The following is a 25,912-nucleotide window of genomic DNA, read 5'->3' as shown; positions in this document are numbered from 1 at the left end:
ATTTTGCAGAATGGGTGATGTTGTGATAAGGTTTCATTACTGGGATAAACATGTTGATATTGATGTTGACTTAGATAGATGTAATTTGATGGACTTGATTATGGATTTTGAGGACAATGTTGCATTAGACACTGAGTATCCCTTAATCAACCCTACCTTTGGTTATGGTCACAATGAAAAGAATCACCCTTTACTATATGATGCTGATTTTTTAAAGATGATTCATACCCTAGGTGACTGTGAGATGTATCATATTTGGGTTGGGTTTTCCAAGAAACCAAGTGCCTTGAATAGAATGATCAACAGGTTAAGGAACAAATCCAAATCTGCACAACCAATTGATGCACCTTCCCAAACTGTACCACCCCATAATGATGAACTTTCCCAAACTGTACCACCAACTAATCCACCCCCTCAGAATGAAACACTCCAAACAGATCAACCCACTCAAAATGAAACAACCCAAACAAAACCATTCCAATTTGACCCTTCCCAAATTGATAAACAACCTTCTATTAATGAGATAATCCTAAATAATGAGTCCGCTCCACCTAGGTATAATGAGGGTTATGATTCACCCCAAGAAGAAACAAATAATCCTTAATCTGCTTCTGAGTATACCAAGGGTAGAATAGAGTTTGAGAAAGCTATGGACAGGATACAAAAGTCTAAGAAGGTTAAGGCTACAAAGAATAAAAAGAGTAGTACCACCAAAACAACCCCAATGCAACCACCATCTCCTAGGTCACCAACTACTGTTTTCAAGGGTTTAACACTAAGAAGGAGTCCTAGATTCTCACCTTTGGCAGTCACTGAGACACCTAAAACTTCTGATGCTGAACCATTAACTCATACCTCTGTATTTAGAAGAAAGATTCCTAGGTCCACAGCTATAAGAAAGGGGTTAAGGATAGGTTCAACTGTGAGTGAGAGAAGGATGCTAGGTGTTGGTGACACTGTGAGTGTGAAAAGGATGCTAGGTGTTGGTGACACTGTGAGTCAGATTCATGGATCAACTTCTAGGGTGAATGTGACTGTGACTGAGGGCAGTTCTTCAGGGGTGAATTTGAGTCAGGTGCAGGGCAGTTCTTCAGGGGTGAATTTGAGTCAGGTGTAGGGCAGTTCTTCTGGTTCTAGGGTGAGAAGAAAGATGCAATTTGTTGTCCAAAGCTCTGAGTCTATGGAGACTGAGAGATCAGGTGGTTATAATGAAGCTGAAGAAGACTCTGATGGAGAAGTTGCACCAACAGGTGATATTCCAGAAGATGAGCAAGAGCAGCTTAATAGGATTCCAAAAGTGAAGGACACCTAGAAACCAACAAAATGGTTTGACTTCTTTGATGATGAAGATGATGAAGATTATTTTCAGAGATTGTATAAGAATGGAGAAATGTATGAGGATGCTTATTTTGGTAAAATAACACTCAGGCCTTGGATGATTTTTACTGACAAAGCTCACTTTAAGGACACTTTGAAGGATTTTGCTGTTCAAGAAAGATTTGCCATCAATGTAGAGTATGCTGACAACAAAAGGTACAGTGCAGTTTGCCAATCTGAATGCTGTGATTGGAGATTGCATGCCAGTAGACTGTCAGATGGCAGAACTTGGGCAATCAAGAAAATATGGCCTAATGTACACACTTGCAGGGGCTTAGAGACTTACAACCCCATATGCAATGTAAAATGGGCATCACAAAAAGTCATGGAAGACATCTGGGCTAACCCAGACATTCCTGGGAAAGCACTCAATGAACTTCTTTTTCAGAGATATGGCATCTACGTGAGGCAGTCAACCTTGTACAGGTTAAAGAGCTATGTGATTGAGCAGTTGTTTGGAGGACATGATGAGTCATATGGAATGCTGCCACAATATGCTAAGATGTGCATAGAAACAAACCCAGAGTCAAAAGCTTTTTGTGCATGGAATGAAACTGAGTCTATCCCTAAACAGCTGCAATTTATAAGCATCTTTATCTCCTTCACTGGACAATGGAAAGGTCTGTTAAGAGGTGTTAGACCTTTAATTGGTGTAGATGGGACCCATCTCAAAGGTAACTACGGGGGGGGGGGGGTATTGCTCTCTGCTGTGGGAATAGATGGAAATAATGAGATCTTCCCCATTGCATATGTTGTAGTTGGCCAATAAGACAAGCAATCATGGACATACTTCTTTTGGCATTTGTTGAACATTGTGAAAGACTCATCAAGGGAGCATTGGACCATTATTTCTGATAGGCAAAAGGCAAGTACTTTCCTCTTTGTGTTTCAATTTTTTGATTGTTTTGCTATGATATGAGTCTATCCCTAAGTAAGCTTATAGTGTTTGCATTAACCCAATTCCTGACACACAGCAATGGCCTGCAGATGAGTCAGGTACAATCATCATGCCTCCTAAGATGAAGAGGGGAATTGGAAGACCAAGTAGGAATAGAAAGAGGGAGGAAGGTGAAGAGCAACCTGGAAAAAGGTCCAAAACAGTCAAATGTAGCAAATGTGGTTGCTTTGGCCATAATAAGACAACTTGTAAGGGAGGGTTAACTGGGAAAGAACTGAAGTCAAATGAGCCTGTTGTCATAAAAAATCCTAGGGTCAGAGACCAAAGTAATGCAGCAAAGGCAGCTAAGGCAGCAAAGAAATCTGAAGAAGTTGGATCTCAGTCTGCAGCTTCAGCTAAACAAGCAAAGGGACAGAAGGGCAGACCCTCAGCTGAGGAAGCAACAGTACTGACAGCTTCACAGTTGCCTAGCCAACTAGTGCCTATGTCTCAATGAAAATCAAATTCTCCAAGCTCCTAAGTCTTTTGTTCTGCAGTATAGTGGCATATGCATTTTGATAATTTTATAGAAAGTCAAAACTTGTAGTTAACTCTGTTTTTTTTTGTCATTTGGGATGATTTTTGTTGTTGTTATTTGGTAATTTAGTAGACAACTTTACTATTGAAAGTTGGATTTTTGCAATGTTCCCAAATAACCTATATATATTAATGAATGTTGGCAACTGATGCCATTTTGTCTATTTCAATTTGTCCCACATTTTAGTTACTTTGTCTATTTTAGTTGATCTCAATATTAAACATACACAGTCAATGATAAGTTTGCAGCAATGTTAGAAGAGAAGATAAGTTTGCAACAAGGGAGCTTTAATGGAGATGAGATAATTTTGTAACAATGGAAGAGAACTTTAATGGAGAATAGAAGAGGGGAAAATGGCTTTTTTTAGGGAGGGAATAGGGTTTGAGAAGTTGGAGGGAAATAACAGACAATTTAAGGGGAAAAATTTGGAGGGAATGGATTAAAAAAAGGGGTATATTAGTCATTTCATCTTTTACTAAGCCTAAGATGTTAATTTATCAAGTTATTAACGTCTGATTAACAGACTTAGGTACGTGAATTATAAAGTCAAAACCTTGGGTGTATCAGCAGGAAGTAAAAAAAAATGTGGTACCATTGAAAAAAGTCAAAACCTAGAGTGTATCAATGGGAATATCCCTAAATAAAATAACATTCATTTAAAAGCTTAATTAAATAAATAAAATAACATTGTTCATGGAGAACAAAACCATATATTCCTATAACCAGGCTCTTAGGAAAATTCGATTACTCTAACCAACCAAAATACACATCATATTAAAAATCATTTCAAGTATAATCATATATCACAGATTAGTTATAAATCATTTAATATATATATATATATATATATATATATATATATATATATATATATTAACCAAAAAAATCAAATAACAATATAAGAAAGTAATTAAATTAAGAAAAAAAAAGCAATGAAATTATACCTTAACAAAGTTACAAAGAGTCTTAGGGCATGTTCGGCAAAATATAGCTGTGAAGGTAGCTGTAGTTGTTGAGATAGCTGTGAGCTGTGGAGATAGCTGTTAGCTGTCAACAAGCTGTTAGCTGTGAAAAAAAGATAATTTAGGTATGATTGTTCGCTAAAGTAGTGGTTGACTAGCTGTTACATTTAAGAATCAATATTTTATTTTTAAAAGTATACATTAAATTTTCAAAAGTTACTTCAAAAGCTACCTCTAATTTCAAAAGCTAATAATCCTAGCTTTTAATAAAAGCTACCCCCACCGGCCAATTGACCAGATTGGTAAATAAAAAAGACCTCTAACGACAATTTGGTAAAAAAACTTATTCTGGCGACAGTTTGGTAAAAAAAGCTAACAATATGCGACAATTTGGTAAAAATAATAAACTCCGGCAACATTTAGACCAAAAAATCTATTTTTTCCCAACAAACTCTTTGAAATTCCTATTTTAATTTTTTTTGTGTTCTTAAATTTATTTTTTCCATTTAAAATTTTGAATTTACATGTCATCCCTTTTTATTTCCAACCCCTTTTTTAGGGGTGAAAGTTCGGTTTGCGGTTTGGATTATAGCCAAAACCAAATCCAATCCGAATTAATTCGGTTTCGAAAATCTCAATCTGAAACCAAACCGAATTAAGATTCAATCCAATCCAAACCAAACCGAATTAATTCGGTTTTTCAAAATAGAATCCAATCCAAACCGAAATTCGTTTTTTTTTTTTTTTTTTTTTTTTTTGCAACATTCAAACCCGAAGTCGGAGCTTCACCCGGAAAATTCCTACAATCACTCAACCTTTTCATGTTAACTACATTCTTTGTGAGAGATTACAATATTGAGAAAGGAAAATTGAGAAGTAGTGGTTTTCTTTAGTTTATATATAAAAGGGGAAAGTGGTTGGATACTTTCAAAAAGAAAATTGGGCTTAAAGTAATGGGTCGAAATTCGGTTTTCGATTTTTTAAAACCCCAAACCGAATCCAATCCGTAATCCATATATTTTAATTTTCCTAAACCGATCCAATCCGAATTAAAAAAAAAAAAAAAAAAATCCAAACCGAATTACTAATTCGGTTTGGTTTTCGGTTCGGTTCGGTTCGGTTGTTATCCGAATTACTTTCACCCATACCCTTTTTAAAAAAATTTCGTTAATAAGGGGTATGAAACTTAAGTGAAAATTGATACTTAACGTTGTTTTTCTTCAAATTATTATTTCAGTAAAAAAAGGTTTGTAAAATAACAAGAAAAACAAACTATATTAAGCTTTCGCGAGTAATTTATCGGAAATTTTTGTATTTCTTGGGTTAATTGTCGCCTGAGATTATTTTATTTACCAAATTGTCGCTTAAGGTTAATTTTTTTTACCAAATTGTCGCCGGAGTAAGTTTTATTACCAACTTGTCGCTAAGGGTCTTTTTTATTTACCAATCTGGTCAATTGGCCTACCTCCACCACTAAAAGCTACTTGAACCATTACTTTGCCAAAGACTCACATTTTTTGTTGAGTAGTGGTAAAACTACTAAAAGCTACCTAAAAGCTACTCAAAAGCTAGCGCCGAACACACCCTTAGTAGGTCCACGAGAAGAAGTAAAAACATCTTCAATCCCAACAAATTGAAGAACCTTCTTAGGAAAGTTAGCAGCAACACAAAGGCCTTGAATCGGGTTCTGAATCGGCGTGATTTTCATCACGAAATTCAAATCAGAAGCTCACCTTAAAAATAACACACACATAGTATATGAATTGCATTGTAATTAAACTTCATAAAATTTAAATTAATAAAAACAGTGAGGAATACAAACGATACTCTGTCATAATTTTGCACAGAATTGTGCACCATCTCTACTCTCGCAACTTCTTTAGCCAATGTTGGTAGCTCATCTACCGTCCGGCCTCCGCTTCTCCATCTCAACAAAACAATAAAAAAATTCTTGAATGATTAAATAATTTGATTAGAATTCTGGGAAAATCATTTATTAATTGATGAGATGAAGACCTGAATTAGAAGCAAAATGTTTAATGAAGGATAAAAGAGAAATAGAGAAGAGGAGAAAGCAAAATCTAATATATAATTGTAGAGTTGTTTTTTCAACTTTCATTCACAGCACTCTAATTCTTGAATGGAGCAATTATGTGCATTCTAATTTATTTATTTTTGGATAACTTCCTCTCCAACTTTCACTATTTTTATTTTTTTTCAGAGGAAAATAACTACCTTTATCTTTTTTTTTTTTGGCAATAACTTTTAATTCTCTAAATTTTAGATAAAAATAAATAAATAAATAATTCACTTTCACTTTTACTATTTTACAATACAATATATATCTCCACATACAATTCACTGTAGCACTCAAAATCCCCAACATATCACTTTTTTTGAACACTACGTACTAAAATTTCACTTTGTTTTAAGAGTATTTTTTGGTACATAGTATAATATATGTCATGCATTACCACGAGTATACAGTTTCGTTATCAACCATTCACTATAGTATTATAAATCCCCAACCCTTCAATTATATGCATTTTTTTAGGGATTATCCTCCAAACATTTTCCGTTTCTTTAATCATTAAAAGCAAAAAAAAAATGTACAACACTTTTTTTGTGGAACTGGCCTCAGCGAATAACTACTTGCAACTAAACAAAGTATGTAACTCCTAAAGCAAGACACCAACTCATATGACACTTACCCAGTAACACGAGTAACCCCTATAACACTGAACGAGTAACCTCTATAACTTTGAAAAAGTAAACTTCAAAATAGCATTGCGTGACCACTAACATAAAAGAGTAAGACCCTTTTTTTTAGCTTCTAAGCAATTAAAGCATAGAATATCATATTTCAGCATAGCACAGCAGGTGTCATCACATTATTAATATGATTATTAATACTTAGTACAACAAAGTTAATTAGGGTTCAACATAACCGACTAGTCCAAAACCGACCATTACAGCTCATAAATTACAATATCAAAATCAGCTTTTCATATTTTAAATATATTTTTTCTTATATATCCCGTGCATTTTGCACGGGTACACTCTAGTAAGGATTAATGGAGGAGAGGAGAGAGAAGGGGGCGGTATAGAGAGAAGAGAGAGGGAGGGGGTTATTGGAGATTTAGGGTTTGAGGGAAGAGAGGGTTGATCTTTTGACACGTTGGTGATCCGTGTGATCAGATCAAAAGGTTTTTTTTTTAATTCTACTCTGTAACAAAAGAAAAGACCCTTAGTTAAAAGAGATCATATATTTTAGAGAAGTGGTATCTCTATTTTTTTAATTGAATAAATTACAAAAAAAAAAAGGAGAGATCATATATTTTAGAGAAGTGGCCTCTCCTTTATATTAATTAAATAATTAAAAAAGGAGATACCATTTATTCAAGAAAAGTGATCTCTCCTTCATTTTCATTTTCTCAGATTGTATCTGAGAGACTATTTATTTGAAATATTAGGTCTCTTGAAACAAAGAGACCATTTATTTAATTAATGGGCCTCTTACTTATGTTCTCTTTGAGCATTTTTGTAGTAGTGGTGGGGAGGTTATTATTTGATTTGAGAAAATAACGATTCGAGATGAAGCGGTTTTTGATGGCTTTCGCTAAGATTGTGGAGGCTGTCACCTAGATTTGAGAAGATGGCACGATATGGGCGGTCTTCGACGACGTTCGCTAAGATTGTGGAGGTTGTCACCAAGATTTAAGAAGATGGCACGAGATGGGCGGTCTTCGACGACGTTCGCTAAGATTGTGGAGGTTGTCACCCAGATTTGAGAAGATGGCACAAGATGGGCGGTCTTCGACGACATTTGCTATGATTGAGAAGGTTGTCACGATGATTCAAGAAAATAGCTCGAGATGTAGCAGCAATGATAGACGGTGTTCCCTAGGATGTGGAAGATTGTCACAGCAACCCTAAAGATGGCTACAAGCAGTCACCTTTGACGATGTTCCCTAGGATGTGGAAGATTGTCATAAGTAGTTGAAGATGGTTAGAAGCAACGGTCTTCGACGATGGCGTTCACGAGCAACTGTGGAGGTTGTCACAACACAAAAATGCAGCGAAAAATTCGGTTACTCCAGAGACGTGCTTGACGGTGCAAGAAACGTGTTTCATAACTCTTTTATCTGTTTAACTAACATTAGTTTTTAGGTATCGGCGTTATAAGAATGATTTAGAATCGCAGAACATTCTGAATCATTCTCCGTCCCTATCACTACTTTGACTTTTGTTTTCGAAACTTGCGTTTCTTCAAACTTAGTCAAAGTGGGGGCTTCTGTAGACACCCAAATGTGTCTCCCCAAAAACAAACCCAGTGATGAATACCTTTCACGTCATTTGATTATTGAACAAAGTCAAAGTGTGAAAAATCTAGTGATGCGGTTGTTTTTTATTAAAATATCTCTCTTTCTGTTTTTGAAAATATACTCTATTTATGAAAATATCAAGTCAAATTTAGTTTGGTCCATTATAAGGGTCCAATAATAGTGTAGTTGGATTGGGCTCAAAAAGAGCTTTCCAACGATATATCATAAGCCGAATTCCGATGAATAATGAGGAAATTATGGCCAAAATACTAAATTGGGCCCGAAATGAATTTTATATGCGGCCCAATGATCTAGAGGAGGGCCTATTAATTATTATTCCTAAATTTATTAGGAGTGATTTTAATCTTCTAAAATAATCTAGAAGGTTCTTTTAAATTCTAATAGAATTAGTGTTGATAATTATATTTTTAAAGAGTTTTATTTGGGATAAAATAAGTGTTTATGATAAACCTGATTTTAATTCGATATACGCGGAATTTACTGCTTAATCATATTAAGAAGAGGATTACGCGTGCAAAGCGCGTCTTATTTCTGACTCAGCGCAAGACGACAAGCTTGTCGCCTGGCGCTAATAGCTGTCGTCTGGCGCTAACTCTTGTCGTTCGCGACATGAGGTCTTTTATTCCGAATGGTACTTGATTTGTTTTCGATCGATTTTCGGACTATTTTTCAATAAATAGGGGTTGTATCTCCCTGTTTATATTCATTCACAATCATTAACAATCTCTCTTCTCTCTAAAGCTAGAAGCTTACTCTCTCTCGATTCTTTTTCTAAACCTTCCCTCTTACAAAATTCCACATTCACAAGTTCTAGACACACCTAGCCAAGTTCAAAGTTGCCTTCGCCCTAGACGTGAAAAGTTGATAATTTCTGAGGGTTTGGTCCCAAATCCCTTTTTCAATTATTTACTTTAATTGTTTGATTTAATATTTTCCTTGGAGTTACTAACGCGTGTATTTTGTTATTAGAAAGAGATATGAGGCATCCAAGTAAGTAATTTAATTGTTATTATTTTGATATCGAAATCATGCTTTGATTATTTTAATTCCTAGTATCGTGTTAGGATGTTTTATTGCTTCCTAGTATCATTTTTAGGGTATTAACTAAGATTTCTAATATCATGTATGCTTCCTATTCTTTCCTAATATTGTGTTAGTATCATGTTAGGGCTAAAACATTTATCTTTATTGTTTAGTGACATGCTAGGATTTGTTATTAATCTTGTTATTATCATGCCTACGATCTTGCTAATAATATTATTATGCTTTGATGAGATTGAGATTATTGTTATGATGATGATTGTTGTTGTTATCATGTTGCTTGATATGTTATTATTGTTATTGCTTGATCACACCTTTTATGCATGTTTAAAGAGAACTTTACTTGTAATCACGTTTAATAAGATAATTAATAATCTTGTTTAGGCTAATATGATTATAATTCAAGTGATCGCCAATAATAGGTTTGTTGTGCATTAATATTCAACCAACATAAATTAAATAGGTTTAGGGTTAATTTATTGATTGCATGTTAGTCAGAAAGCGCACATGAATATGAGAAGAATAAAGTAAAGACCTATTATTAGGGCAGGTTCAATCTCTTTTAGGTTGGATTTGTACCTTCGTCCCCAAATATCCAGTCATGGTTCCAGACCACTATGGAGTTAGCGATCTCATGGATTGTGAAGGGTGTAACCTTCACCCTATGAACGGTTTACAAGTTCCTAAAACTTGTTGGCGACTCTTTTACTCTAGCTTCCTTTCCTTTGGACGCCACCATGCTTAATTGTATGATCACAGTGGGGCTCAAATGTGGGATGCTTAAAATATTCCCTACAACAACTTTTTTATTTTATTTTTGAGAAATTTTCACTTTGGTACTTTCGGATTTTACATAATTCCACTTTGGTCTTTTATATTTTCAACACTTCCATTTTAGTGCCCAGACTTTTTAAACGTTGCTTCACTATGGCGCCCTATGGTTGGTACTTGGTAATTTCACTCTAGTGATATGTGTTTATACTTTTCTTCACTTTAGAGCCATAAAATATTTATTAATGCTCATTTTTGTAACTAACAACTAACTTTATCAGCTAGTTTCATTTCAATATAAGCACAAAACAATTTGTCATTGGTATCAAAGGTAACTCTAACAACCATGTCTAATTCTCTCAATCCTAGGTATGGAGTGCTTGGGAACAGCATAATTCTAAAACTACGAAATCAACTGCTTTCACTCCGGGGGGAAAAACATCCAAAGCAAGGATCCCAAGAGTTAGGAAGATATCTTGAGAAAAGGTTTTCATACAGGTGTATCCTATATATACGAAGGGGCTTTTAGTTGATTCGTGAGTTGGTTCTGAAAGGGTCGGTAAATCATCGGCTACACAACCATTGTCGTCTTGTCATTCTAAAATAGGTTGTTAGGAAGAATCAGAAGCAGATGTTAGAAAGTGAACTGTAGTGCTGCATTTCGTAGAATTTCGGGAATTGGAATTGGCAAAAGAGGAGACTTTTGCATACCTTACTTATAGCACACAAGAGGATGTTTCCTGGTTTTAGATCCACAACTTCAATTATTCTTGGGATGGGAGGGAGTAGGTCTTTCTTCATATTTGTTAATTCATTTTTGGTTTACACGACTTCAGGCAGATAAAGCAGCTATAAAAGCTATGCTTGTCAATTGAATAGGTGATTTTGGATTAGCTCTTGGGATTTCGGGTTTTTTTTACTCTCTTTCAAACAGTAGACTTTTCTACCATTTTTGCTTGTGCTAGAGCCCCAAAAAATTCTTGGATTTTTTGCAATATGAGATTGAATGCCAAAAACCCAACTGGTAACCAAAAGAAGCAAGCCGGCTTCGGTAGTGGTAGTAACTTCAAAGGAATTGATAGTATGTCTTGAATAGGAAAGCTTGGCAACATACATCAAAAGAATCCTTTCACATGTAGCCTTCGAATTACCCCAATCCCTAGCTAAAGCCCTCGCTTTCCAATAGGTAGCGGTTCTCAAAGGGCCTTTTAGTTAATTCGTAAGTTGGTTCTGAAAGGGCTGGTAAATCATCAACTACACAACCATTGCCGTCTTGTCATTCTGAGTTATTCATTCACACTTATAAGTCTATAACCTGTTGTTGTGAATGTTCCTGCTGATTAGGCAGCCTCGAAATGGTTGCGGCGTGCTTCCTCCAATTCTGATTCTTCGTCAATGCAACTTTAATTTGTTGGTTCCCGTTTCTTAAAGAATTTAGCAGCAGTTTCTGTTGTCCCGGTTGTTGACTAATCGATAGTTGTTGTTGCAAACTATTTCTGCTTTGTTTGCTACGCGAGCTTACTCCTTGCTTCTGGGGACATTGGTCCGAAGCTCGAGTACAGTCTGTGCACCGTTTTTCTTCTCTACCATGACGAATCAATTGATTTATTGTAGGCATCGTTCTTTCCTTGACACTAAAAGTTGTGGTATCTTATAGACCTAACATAGATCACATCCCTCACGACATAAGATTGAAAAATCCAAACCTTCCTGGTTGGCTTCCTACTACCTACTGGGATAGGAACTACTCGGATAAGAAGAGTTCAAAGTAAGATAATTGGATCTCTCTCCTCAACTCTGGGCTAGCAGACTGCTTGTTGTTTACTGTAGGAATAGAAAAGACATGACAGAAGAAAGAGAGCACAAAACACATAGCACTCGAGGCTCTTTTACAGTACCTACTACGGACGGGACGACAAGTGTACAATGTAAAAGTGTGCATTTTCCATGTTTGCATTCCGCGGTTTAATCAACTCGCTCCCTCAGTTGGTTTGGGTGGAATAGCCCATTGCGGAAGTCCCCCCCCCCCACCACTCTTTTTTTTTCCATTTCTTAAGTCTTTTGTTTAGAGAGCCAAAGCTTTACTTTTTAAATTAACTAAGGCTCGCGCAGGGGCGCTCACGACTTCTTTCCGCTTCCTTGATACATTTGCTTCGTTTTGTGGCGCTTCAAAAGGTACTTTCTACTTGCTTGCTTGTTAGAAAAGGCGAAACTCTCGTCGTAGTTTGGCAATTTAAGGGGTAGACACTTTTTGTTACCCAAAGGCAAAGACTAATCAGTGGGTGAACACTCGCCCCCAAATACCAAACAAAAAAAAAAAAAGTTCTCCTTTCACACTTCAAGGTTTTAATCACATATATTCTGACATGTGGCTGGCCAATGGCCACACCGTGTGACCAGCCATTAAAGAAATTATTTTGTTAGTGTAAAATGGATTATTTGGTCACTGTTAAAGGGATTACTTCGTTAGTGTAATAGGGAAATTTTGGTCAATGTTAAAGGGGTTACTTTATTAGTTTTATAGGATTACTTGGTCAGTGTTATAAGGGTTGCTCGAGCAATATGGGTTACATGGTCAGTGTTATAAGGGTTACTTTATTCTTTTATAAGTGGCCGCCAACCACACACATGACGAGCTAATTAGTATTTTGTTTTTAGATATCAAACCTAACTCAACATCAAGTCTTAATTTTGCCACTAATAACACATTCACAACCATTTTTTCTTATACTAGTCATTGTTGAGGTGTTGCCTCTGTATAGATCATCAATTAGCAATTCTCTTGACACAATGCATGTCACGATTTGTATCATTCATCACCTAGAAGCATCTAATATTTAACTCAAGATATGTATCAACTGAAAACAATGATGAATATACATGTAATGCCTTACGAATTACACACAATTTCTTTTTAACCAAACTAGAAACATCAGCCTTCAGAAAGACTAGTGCCTTCAAAATAATTACAAGAAAACCTTAAACAGCTTAAGGATCCATAAACGAAAAACAAGAGCTCCCGAGGAAGCCAGGATCCATCATTAGTTTCCAAAACATTTTTAAACATGTGGCTTTTACTTTCTACATGAATAAGCAGGAAATTTTCTCAGTGAGGTCTGAAGGGTGGACAATAAAGTAAAGAGAAAGATATCATAATAAATTTTGCATACAAGTGAACTACCATTAACACTGGAAATGATAGCAGAAAATTAATGGTTAGGAGAGCTAAAGGCAACCGCGATACTGCATCATAAATAGTTTTTCAGGCGAACTCCTTCACATCCTGTGCCAATTTTTTTTTAACTAGCTTAAGAACCACAGCAAGCGGATTTGGGAGCGGCTGGGGCTGGGGCACCTGAGTCTGTTGCACTGATCTTGAGTCCGCCACCAGGCTGCATGTCAAACACAATAACATATCAAACCTTAATTGCAGAAACTTTATGATAACCAGTTAAAACAATTATCCAATAAACTGTCTCAAGTTGTCCAACAACAATCAAACTTACCAAACAGCAAGACTGCAAGAGGCATATCAGGATCAAACTAAGTTTACAGCAGAAGATATTTCAACAGATACTTCAAAATCAATATAAAGGCTCATCACCCAGACATCAGGTAGATGAATCTTTTCTACTAACAAAGTACAAGATTAAAATGACCAGAACCCCTACGATGGCAGAATTACTCTGCTCACCACTTCACCAGCATCATCAATTTGACACTTAGGCTATTTAACTTATTTTTACTTGTTTAAGAGAAAATGGGTTGTTCAAAAGACTAATTAGACAACAGAAGTTCAAACAATATTTTTAGATAATTTTATAAAAATATATGGTAAAAAAATACAACAAATAAGCTTTGTTTAGACAAAATAAGTAATTTTTTCCCCGAACAATTACATACACAGATAATTTTAATTTTAAGACAAAAAAAGTTCAGATAAGATTTCAGACAAGTTGTTTTATAGAAAAGAGCCTTGAGATTTTCTTTTACAAGGCAGATAAAATGAAATCGATTAGAGGTCTTACAGTCTCAGCCTTGGAATCAGATTCTGCAAGTCTCTGTTTGATATCCCTTGCTATTGAAAAGAAGACCTCCTCCACATTCAAATTCGTCTTAGCACTCTGTTACATAATAACTTCAGCAAGCATGACAGATAAACTAAAACCTAAAAAAACTGACCACCTGCAAGAAATTACTCAACTGTTTCAAAGAATTTGATTCCATACTCATCAGCCAAAGCTTGCCCCTTTGAAGTGGGAACAGCCTGTAAATGAAACTCTTAAATCAGTACCAAACGCATATTATAAGCAAACTGAGAAGGGAGGGGGGGGGGGGGGGGACAAAGAATTACCCTTTTGCTCTCATCCATGTCTGCCTTGTTGCCAACCAGAATCTTGTTGACATTGTCTGAAGCATGTTGCTCAATATTTCGGATCCAATTCCTTATATCTGTGTATACAGATGCTATGTTAGTATTCCCACCATCCAAAGAGCCAATCAAAACACTACGATTAAAGGTGACAAGAAAAGTCGATACATAGATGAAAACAAAAGTGCTCACAACATTTTTCCATATCAAAGAGTGCCCACAGTTTTAGTAGACAAAACTATCAGTAAAGGAAAAACAAAAGTCAAATGTATAAATGAAATAAAGATATTACTGTTAAAAGATGACTCATCAGTAACATCATACACCAGCAAAATGCCCATGGCTCCACGGTAATAAGCTGCACAAAACATGACGAGGTGAGAGGTTAGTCAAAGTTTCATACTAGTACAACTTATATAATGTTCAAATCCAATAACAAAGCAATAATTAATAACATTGATCAGGCAATTTAAACCACAAGCAAAAAGCCATGTATAAGAGAATTAAAAAGGGTATATACCAGAAAAAAAGAACTCCATATGATGTAGTATATGTTATATAACTATTGAAGACTTTACCACAAATGTTCATTAAAGAAGTCTATAGCCTGCTCTGTTACATTAAGTTAAAAACATGAGCTTCTACAGCATCCTAATTGATAGAGCTCTAACCAATATTCCAAATCAATTCAATTACGTGACCAAAACCAGATTAAGAACAAAATCAGACAAACACAAAAAAGGTGATATGGTCTTCTCCATATAAGTATCTTCATCATATATATAAAGTTCAAGATCCCCTTTTTGGAATTCCAAGCTCGTCCTTAAAGAAGCATGATGGCAAAGGATTGTATTTTGATGGTGTTTTCAGAAATCTTATCGCCAACTAGGTGTTGTTTTCATGCCAAAATAGTAGGGTATGAGCTTCATCAAATACTTATTTCAGAAGAGTTTATGAAGCTTGAGCAAAAATAGTACAAGATAATCGTCTACCAGAATTACAAGGATGGAAATAATACAACTTGCCATCTTGTTGTGAGAAAAACAAATGGTCAAATGCTGACTCTACTCTTTTAGAGACTGAAAACACAATCATCCAAAATGTAAAATAATGTTTTCTATCCGGGCCATATCTCAAGGAAAGCAGCTTATGAGGACACTAAATAAATTTTAAAAAAACAATAATCGAAAAACAAAAAGTTTTGAAGTAGACCTTGACAGAATTTCCAATTCCACAACCAGTCAACCACAGTATCCAAAAGTTGAAAAAAAAAAAAAAAAAAAAAAAAAAAAAAAAAAAGCCTACATACCAGATGATTCTATACCAACTCTACTTTTCCCCAAGCCACCAAACTACATCCCCTATCCTCAAAGAAAAGACAGGAAAACCATGGGGCAAACAGAGATCCTATCATCTTGAAAAAAAAAAAAAAATCTCCCCACAATAGCATAAAGGCCTATAAATGATGCTTCCTTTATACCAAAGAAGGGTTAGAAGATAGTCTATTTTTAGATTAATTTTCTCTTACACTAATTTGAAATTTAATTTCTAAGCTGTACTTTCTTACTTTAATTTCTCAGAGGGAAAAGGTAAGACGTGCGAAAAAGAAAAAAAAACATAAAAACACTAGGGAGAAATATAAAATTACCAGTAGTAATTGTTCGGAAGCGTTCCTGACCAGCTGTATCCCAAATTTGAAGTTTGATCCGTTTTCCATCAAGTTCTATGGTTCGTATCTTAAAATCAATGCTGTGGAAAGAGGCCTTATGTTAAAGCAAAGCATATAATGAATATAAAAACTTTTATAGCCAAGTCCAAAGCAAACTACCCAATGGTTGTTATGAAACTTGTGGTGAAAGATCCATCAGAAAAACGCAGCAAAAGGCAACTCTTACCCACACCTAACAGATATGTCACAAACAAACAATTAACACCAAGCAGAATTTCATTTAACAATCTAAAAACTTAATAAATATAGAGAGCACATAACAATACAAATGGAGAGCATAGGTAATACAATTGCCAATACTAAGCCTTTGCATGAAATGATTCTCATTAGCTCATTGCCCCCAACTAAAGCTCAGGGCTGAGTGGCTGACTGAAGCTAATAAAAATATCCCAGCCTAACCAATTCAGCTCTAACAATTGACAGCCTGCTCCATGCCCAGATTTAAAATATAGAAACTAAAAATTTTGAGCAAATGAACAAACACAATTTCTTCTGCCAAAAGAATTGATTCATTATGAATCAGAAAAAAGATGACAGAAACATGTGATAACAGACACAGTTGACTTATACAAACATTGCTTTAATCAAGTAATACCCTTGAGAAACCAATATAAGTTAAGAGGCAGCACATTCATAGGCAGAATAAACAAAATTTTCAATTGTTGTACTCTTACAAATCAAACAGCTAGTAATTGTAATAGAAAACATTGAACTATTGTAACAGAGCTAACAACCACAATAGACAGCTATCAGCTATAACAATTACTTTTGCTAAACAAGACATCAGTCTTCTCAAGCACAATTATGAGGAAAGAGAAAAAATGACAGCCTTGACAAATGGCCGTATAAAACCAGAATTCAACGCACCTGCATAGATAATTTATAAAAAAAAAAAAAAAAAAACACACACACACACAAATGTAATTGTCAAAATGACCATCAATTATTCTTATGAAAAATCAATACATTTAACTATACCTCAATAGATGTGAGCAATTAAGCGCATAGGTACCAACATTTCTTAAAATACTGACTCAGAAAACCCATCAAATTGGGCACCTTGAAATGCAGCATTATTTAATTTTAGGTCCAATTAGTTCGAGCATTTTTAAGTTGATTACTAATAAAATCCTTGGTGATACAAAGATGAAAAAAATAAAATAAAAAGAGCGGCAAAGGGGAGGTAAATTAGTCCAGCATGGCAAGTTGGCAACCATATTAGATGAAGATGTTTTGGATTAACAGTCATTCACATCTCTGAACATATCAAATTCGCTTAATTATCCATCAAACAACTTAAACACTAACTATTTGCACAATTTTTAATTGGAATTAACTGTCCTGCAAAGACCCTTGAAATAGCTACACCATGGACGTTCCTAAGACCTTATGTTATCGTTTATAAGAATAGTTACTTCAGTACAATAGTATGTCTCAATTAACAACTAATGGAGTGTATTTTAGCTGTCATTTAGGAATGACCATTAGCGCCATCTAAGTTTTCTTAAAATGTTACATAACGAGGTAATTCCAGACCAAAAAACTAAAAAATCGTATTTGGGTGATTATTAAAATATACAAGTAACAATTTAATAAATTTTGTGACAATATCAAATATTTAAGTGAATTTTCAATAATAACACAACTAAAGCCTCATGCAGTATCTACCATCGTACAAGAGGACACATTAATACTACTCCGGAATTCTTAAAGTCAAGCAAGTACATTTTATTCAAAATGAATGACATATTAGCTACGCCATACCCATTGCTTAAAGCAGGAAAGCCAAGCTCATGAATCCTTACGAAGCATAGTAATACTCGATAACATTAGGACACAAGTTCCCTATGTATTAGCCATTGTGAAAACAAATTTAGCAACCTCTTCTTCACAACTTACATTCTTCTTAGAACTCTTCTCAGGTCAAATACACATCCAATTAAGCACAATTACTAAAACTTTTACAATAATGCATACCAAAATGATCACATAATGCAATGTGGGCATCACAAAATCGAAACTCGAACCCCAATAATCTACCACCAATGTAGAAATCCTCAACAAACCATAAGCTAAAATGTTCTCATCATATATCAAAAATGCCCAAATAAATTCATCAATAAAGCATACAAAAATTAAAATTGGCCAATCAAATTCCTAAATCTGCAATAAAAATGGCTTGATCTGAATGAACAAAAAACAAATCAATTCCAAATACAAAAAATCAATACTAAAAACGAAAACCTAGAAATCAGGAAAATTACCGCTATCACCGATCAAGAGAAGTTTAATGAGATAATCATAATCGGCTCTAGCCCTAGCAGGTGGAGCAGCCATTGATTTGATCTTCTTCGACCTCTAATAAAATTCAATTGACGAGCACGAAGAACCCTAGAAAATTAAAAAATAATGAAGTTACGCAATTTTTGAAAAAAGAGTCTAATTTTATAGAAGGAAAAGTGGAGAAATTTACCGGATCGAAGCAAAAGATGGAAAAAGGAAAATGAGGGAGCGATCTAATACTTGTATTATGCTGGCTTGCTGGGGAAACTAACAAAAGAGGACGTCACACCGCCCAAGATATTTTGCTTCAAGCTAAAAACTTTGTATCAATTCAAAATATGGATTATACGACCACTCTCAAAACGGTTTGAAAGTTCGGGTTCGGTTCGGTTCAGTTTAAAATCGGTTCGGTATTAAATCGGGTCGGTTTGAAATCGGTTAAATGTCTCGCGGGTTGGTTTCAGTTCGGTTGAAATAGTTATCGGTTCGATTCGGTTTCGGTTTATTGTTGAGCGGTTTTAATTCGGTTCGTGTTGTAAACGGTTCGGGAAGTAAACGGTTCGGTGCAGACGGGTTACGGTTTGTTAATGGTTCGGTGTAAACGGTTTTTATACCGGTTCAAACAGTTGCGGGTTGGAAACGGTTTCGAGTTAGAAACGGTTCGGTTCTTTTTCGGTTCAGTTTTATTTTGGTTCGGTTTGTTAATGGGTTCGCCTTTTATACGTTTTAACGTTATTCGGATCAGTTCTATTTCATGTTTACTAAATTATGGTTCGGAACCGTTTTTTATTTCAAAAAGTCGGTTTTTAATCGGGTCGTTTGGATTTGGGCAGTTAAACGATTTTGGTTTGAAATTTCATAGTACTTGCTAACCTTTTGCAGGTTAACAAGTTTTATATCAAGCCGAGACTTCATCACTTCATACTTAGGCATTAGGCATTATATTATATACAAATTCTCATCGATTTTAAAAATACATATCATGTTATTTTCAACTTTAGTCATACTGATCTTACTAGTTTATTACGAAGTAATGTAGATTATAAAAGTTTAGTGTATTAATGAATTATTATTGTTTTACTTGAAAGGAATGGTGTCCTTCGAACAAGTGTACTATTCCGTTAGTGGGTTCAAAATTATTAGAAAGCTAATATATTCAGTAAGGTCAAGTGATCGTAATGCCTGGGTGGAGGCTGCTTCCGATCAGTAATATTATTGCATAATTAATATTACAGCTTAATCGTGACTAAACCCTTCGGGTCACACCCAAGCAACTAACGAACCGAAGCGACGAATTAATCCGGAAGGAATTAATAAGTCAACCGAGTAATTAACATTTAGACGTCGGGAATTCGAGCTTAGAGCGTCGAAATCGAACGTCGGAAGTCGAGTCGAAAAATAGTAAAAGACGAGACATGAAAATAGTAATAAATCAACAAAGACCAAATTACCCCTAGCATCGGAATGCCCCGAGCAAACCGAGTGCTAGGGGCATATGACCTAGCATGGTGGCTAGCATGCGCACCAAACCGAGCCTAGGCTGGCTGGTGCGTGCTACCACACCAATGCTAGCATCGCAAGGCTAGCCGCGCCAACCACAGCAGCTAGCATCAGCATGGTTGGGCCAATGCGTGCTACCTAGCACTGCTGGGCCAAGGCGCAAGGCCAGCCGCAGCTCTCAGCAGCAGCCCGCATCCTTGGTGTGTGGCTCGCTGGCTGAGAGCGCAAGCAGCCCACACAAGCATGTTGGGCTTGCTGGCTGGCAGTGTAAGCAGCCCGCACGCTTATGCTGGGCCTGCTGGGCGTGGTAGCCACGGACAAGGCAACCCACCTTGGGTGCCTTGATGCCCAAGGGTGGGTGCCATGTGGCGCATGGTGAGAGGTGTGTGAGGTGTTGTGTTGGCCGGTTTTGGGAGTGGGAGTGGGGAGCAAGTTTGGTCTCCCCCTCTTCCAAACGGTCCTCACCTAACCTCTCACATGAGCTTGCCACTTGTTGATTTATTACTAGTTTGATTATTAATTTTATTTTAGCTTTAATATAAAATGGGAAAATCAAATTCTCCCACATTGATGGGAGAGCTTTTCACTCTCTAAATACCCAAGTTGGGGTATTGGGAAAATCACTTGAGTGAGAGTTGAAAAAGGCATCACCATTGTGAAAACCTTTGAACTCATTAATCACTCGGGTTTTGGTCGGGCCTTGCTAACCCAGGGCATTTAACCGTTTTCGGCGGTCGAGTTGTGGGTGGATTATCGTTGGAGGCCGTCGTAATTTCGATGCTTGCTTTCGAAGTAAGAGTCCTTTCCGGTTGGGCGAAGAACGCTCCAAAGGTAATTGTCTTGTCTTAATCATGTGATTAATTTAATTATGTTTATGGTTTTATTTATTGCGAGTGCGGTCTTGTTTTTGGGTTTGTTTTCGCAGTGAGTCGGACTCACCAAACCCCAACAACAGTATCGGAGTCTCGCTCGTTTATTTTTAAAATCATAATATTTTTCAAGGTGTTTTTTATGGCTTAATTTTTCTGGTATTAAGTTGCTAATTAGATTAGTAGCTCGTATTATTTATTTTAACCTCGTATTAGAGCTGTCTTCAGCTCCCGAACCCAGATTTCGACCCAAAAATAGTGAATTTTGGGTGGAAAAGGCGTTCTGGAAATGGTTTTACCCTTGTAGGACTTGGTTTTTAGCCAAAAAAACGACCAAAAATGCACTTTCGAAGAACTTTTTGTTTTGGAAAAATTTTTAAGTCTTTCTAACCTTAAAAATTAATTGCATGTTTATGGTGGTTATGTAATTGGTTCAATACATAATTTATATGCAATTTTAAACCTCTTTAGGCATGATTCTTGTGGTAATTTGTGTTTGAAAGTTTGGTTTTATTTTTCACATAATTGCAAACTAATTGCATTAAGTGTGAAATTGTTGTTCTTTGAGGCTTCCAAGTACTAAAGATTCAATCTTTAATTATGTTAAGTGATTGAAACTTTGACTTACTAAATTCCATGAATTTTTGTTGAACTTTATTAATTTAATCATTTTTTAGTTGATTGGAATCATAAAGTTTGAAACTTGTGATAGAAATTTGTTTATCTTCATATTGGAAGATATAATTTTTCAAGGATTCACAAGTATTAAAGTTGGAATCTTTATTGAACTTATGATCATTTTTTCCAACTCCCTTTTATTTTGTCAAAAACTCAAGATTAATTTAAATTAATTAAATTGATAGTGAGTAATTGCCCTCTTATTTTTTGTTGCACCAAGTTAAACCAATTTTATTAAAGAATGGTTCTTGGAAATAATTTTGGTTACATGCACTTGGATGATTTTTTTATTTAAGTTAGACTTGTTTAAATTTTCATTTTGCTCAATGAATTAGTTCTAAAATTAATTTAGAATTAATAATAATGTCACAGAAATTTTGGGATCAAAGTCCCGTGGCTATGACATGCAAATCCAGGTGTAAGCACCCTTCGCTAGTCGGGCTGCATAGCAGCCCACATGCGGCTGCCAAGGGGCTGCCTTGATGGTGCGTGCAACTAAGCCGTGGTTGGTGCGCAGCATCACAGCAGCAGCACGCTGCCTTGATGGTGTGTGCGTGCGTGCTGTGGTGCGTGGTGTAAGGGCTGCTGCGGCGCGGGTGTGGTGCACGAGTATGGTGTGCTTGGGCTTGGTGCATACTTCGTGTAAAGGGGCAAGCAGCCGTGGCCTCGTGTCTAGCACCTTGTAACCCGTAGCAAACGCTACTAGGGTTTACCTAGCTAGTGCTACGTGGGGTGGTGAAGGCACGTGCGCCAAGCCGCATAGTGCGGGTTGTTAGACAACCTTGACTTTCATGTGGCACGTATGTAGTGCGTGAACCACTTGAGTACGGTTGGCTTCGTGTTTGATTATTTTGCCGTTTTAATTATTTTATTAATCTAATTTGGTTTTAATTATTTTAATAAATTTTGGAGGCTAGGCCTCGGGTTTTGAGCGGTATTAGCAAAATTTATTTTGACAAATTTTGGGTTTTACCGGCTTAATTAATTGGATTAATTGAGTTGGATGCGGAATTTAGTGGGAGCTTCAAATATTAATTGCGATTATTTACATAATCGGTTAAAATAACTTTGACTAGTTTTAATTAGGTGTGTTAATTGGATTAACCACCTAGATTACTTACTAATTCTCGCGTGTTTATGCACTGTTACTTGTTTATCGTTGTAAAATGCATGGGCCATTCACAGATAGTGAATGGATGAATGGAATGTATATTCTCTCACAGGTTTTATGAAATGTCAACTAGTGGGGCCCGATTAGGATAGAAAATACGGGCTGTGATCCGTGATGTATTTTTGTAAATCTAAATACGGTCTGCGTACCGTTGAGTATTTTTGTACCTGTAGAAACCTAAAAATGTCTCCCCAAAACCAAACCCAATGATGAACAACCTTTCACCGCCATTATTGGTCGGGTTGAGTATTTAATCTTGGAGTGCTTAAATCCATATTTCCATTTCATAAACCAACCCAATTCCTAGACTATTTCCCCAAACCATAACTTATTTTCCTCTTTTTGTGCCATTAAACCCAAAATAATTCATTTCGTGTCCTTTAAAATCATTCATTTCGTGTCCTTTTTATAAAAACGTTTGATCCAGTTTATTTTGGTCCATAATCTGGGTCCAATGATTGAATAGTTGGATGGAGTTTGAAAATAGCTTTCCAACGATATATTATAAGCCCAAATCCGAGTTATAACGAATAAGTTATGGCCAAAATATTAAACCGAGCCCAAACCGAACCTAAGCCCACCTTACCTACGACCCAATGATCATGTGGAGGGTCCAAATTATTTGATCCCATTCCTAAACCAATTAGGATTAATTGGAAGCTTCTATAAGTTTCTAAAAGATCTTAATTATCCTTTTTGAAAAGATAAGATTAAATAGTTTGAAATTGAATAAAACTTTTCTTTTTGAAAATCCTATTTCTATCCGAATTGAAAGACGTTCAAAGATAGACAGATATTTTTTTTGTGCGTCATAGTTTTTATCCAAATTTTATATTATTGGATAGCCCTTGAAATTATATTTCCAATCATATATTATAATATCAATTCCGAGCTATAACGAAAAAGATATGAATAAAATGTCAAACTCTATCCAAAACCGACATCGTCTCACTATTTCGGCCATATCTTTTATTATAAAAAATATTTTAATCTGATTCTAATTGGGTTAGAAAGTAGACTTCAAGAGCTTTCCAACGATATCTTATTCCGATTTCTGGATCAAAAGATATGATAAAAACAAAAACCGCAAAAACTGCTGTCTATCGAGTTTTATTCCGATTTAATTTGGATCTTATCTTAATTCTTTGACCCCTCTTTTTTCTCTATAAATAGAGGTCATATCACCCCTTTTTCAATGATCAACAAGCTTGATCATAAAATCATTCTCTTCTCCCTCTTTAGCCTAAAAACTAGCCTCCCTATTCTTTTAGTATTCCTTCCTTTAAGCACTCCAAGGAGTCCATACAATACCCGAGGTTTTGTCCTTAAACCAAGGCGTGAAAGTTATATTAATTAACTGAGGGTTTGGAACAAATCAAATCTATTTTAATTTAATTTAATTTTAATTTGCTTTATATTTTTATTGAAGTTACTAACAGTTTATTCATGATGTAGCAATTTAAAGGTACGCGCGGAATGTGAGTAATTAATTAATTTAATTACTCTTATTTTATTTTAATATTGCTAGCATCATGATTAGGTTATTTTATATTTTATTTGACTAATGATATTATGGTTAAATTGCTTCCAATATTAATGTTTATTCTATTGTTATTATTGATCACTGTATTACATGTTTAAAAGGAATATGTAATTGAAAATCACGCCTAATAAGATAATTTGGACAACCGGTTTAGGTTCCTTTTTAATCTTGTTATTTAATTCAAGTGATCACAAATATTTTAGAATTATATGTTGCATTAATATTCAACCAATTTAGCCTAATAATAGTTTGGAGCAAATTGAATATTTTGTTTGCATGCCTTTGAGATCGCATGAATCACTTTTCACTATAAGAATTGAGTAGAGGCCAGTACGGACGAATGTGACTCCATGACTCACTTCGTACCATCATCCCCGATCCTCCTTTCGTGGTTCCGAACCATATGGATTTAGTAATCTCATGGATTATGAATGGGGTGTAACCTTCACGGGTCAATCGTTGTTGCCTATCTTTGTCCCTTATTCGTGGTTGCCTTTTATGATCCGTGAACGGTTTACAAGTTCCTTAAAAACTTGTTGGCGGCTCCCTACTTTCCTTGTCCCTACTCGTGTCCCTTATCGTATTATGTTAATTCCCACTTCCTATGAGTGCCAAGCATATTCACCACATGCTTTAACGTAGGCGCACTTCGAACGACGCGAACAATACCTTAATATTTAGATTAGTCAAAATCGTAGATACTAGTAGTTGCATTTATTTTGGTCAAGTCTTGGAAGTTGAAGCCATGAAGTTGCAAATGAAGACCTTTTGAAGATTTGAAGATCTAAAGGGGTCATGCTAGTTGCCAAATGCATCTCTATTTATGTTTTTCGATATATATATGTTCATGTATATGAATTATATGTTAGATGCATGTTTAGGATTTTGAATGTTGTGATGATTAATTAAGTTCACTTAAATCAACCAACATAGAAACCCTAGGTCCCTAAATATTGAGTAAAACTTGTCATTCCAAAACAACACTTACCAACCGAACGAGGGTAGTGGTGGGCTACGCCAAAGCGAGGCATCACTACTTCTCCAAGGAACGTAAGGCATACCGGGTATGCAAGTTGGTTTTGGTTGTACTTAACTATATGAGTAATGGAGTCCTAACATGTCGTGGCAAAGTGAATAAATTGTTGAGAGAGCATTAGATGCGACGATTTATTCAACCAAGAGTGGCTTGGAGCCATTAGCAAAGCGTTGCACCTTAGGAGATTGAGGGTTAAGACAAGCCAAAGCATGCTTAACCACTTTTTGTTTCTTTGGATCTTGGAATCGACTTATTCTCGCCAAATGGGGACAATTTTAATGTGTGGATAAGACGTTTAATAAGATTGAAGATTTGCATGAATACCTTTTAATTTTCAAACTTATTATGTATTTACTTGATAAATGGTTATACTTTGTGTAGACACCCATTTGTGTCTCCCCAAAACCAAACTCAGTGATGATTACCTTTAGCGTCGAATCATAATCGAATAAAGTGAAAGTGTGTAAAGTTTAGTGTTGCGGATAGTTTTAATTTCTTTTCTCTTCTCTCTGTTTTTGAAAACCTATTTTAAGAAAACGTGCATTCTAGTTTGGTTGGTCCATGATATGGGTTCAATAGTAATGTAGATGGATAGGGCTTGAAAAGACCTTTTCAACGATATATTATAAGCCCAATTCCGATGAATATTGAGGAAGTTATGGCCAAATTACTGAACTGGGCCCGGTTTGAGCCTTATATGCGGCCCAATGATCTAGAGGAGGGCCTAATATGGATTTATCATTCCTAATGCAATTAGGA

General features: G+C 35.7%; 1 protein-coding gene across 1 annotated transcript; it reads right to left on the bottom strand.

Annotated features, from left to right (window-relative positions):
• Positions 1–12,822: 12,822 nt before the first annotated feature.
• Positions 12,823–18,679, bottom strand: LOC110684566 (ras-related protein RABE1c-like). The gene is made up of 9 exons (XM_021861006.1): positions 18,547–18,679; positions 18,338–18,464; positions 16,173–16,245; positions 15,993–16,093; positions 14,637–14,702; positions 14,327–14,424; positions 14,177–14,239; positions 14,001–14,096; positions 12,823–13,364 (listed from the first exon to the last, which is right to left on the bottom strand). The coding sequence occupies exons 2-9, from the start codon at positions 18,408–18,410 to the stop codon at positions 13,281–13,283; spliced, it is 654 nt and encodes a 217-aa protein (XP_021716698.1). The 5' UTR covers positions 18,411–18,464; positions 18,547–18,679; the 3' UTR covers positions 12,823–13,280.
• Positions 18,680–25,912: the final 7,233 nt, after the last annotated feature.

This window comes from Chenopodium quinoa, unplaced genomic scaffold, assembly GCF_001683475.1.
Source record: "Chenopodium quinoa cultivar QQ74 unplaced genomic scaffold, ASM168347v1, whole genome shotgun sequence".
Lineage (NCBI taxonomy): Eukaryota > Viridiplantae > Streptophyta > Magnoliopsida > Caryophyllales > Amaranthaceae > Chenopodium > Chenopodium quinoa.
The sequence above is the reverse complement of the archived record's forward strand: the minus strand, read 5'-3'. Positions and strand labels throughout refer to the sequence as shown.

What these genes read in the sequence shown, in the direction of transcription:
- LOC110684566 (XM_021861006.1), bottom strand. Translation starts at nt 18,410, where the DNA reads ATGGCTGCTCCACCTGCTAGGGCTAGAGCCGATTATGATTATCTCATT. An exon ending in CTTCCGAACAATTACTACTG is followed by an intron (nt 14,703 to 15,992) that starts GTAATTTTATAT and finishes TGTTTTGTGCAG; the next exon opens with CTTATTACCGTGGAGCCATG. An exon ending in TGATGAGTCATCTTTTAACA is followed by an intron (nt 14,425 to 14,636) that starts GTAATATCTTTA and finishes CTGTATACACAG; the next exon opens with ATATAAGGAATTGGATCCGA.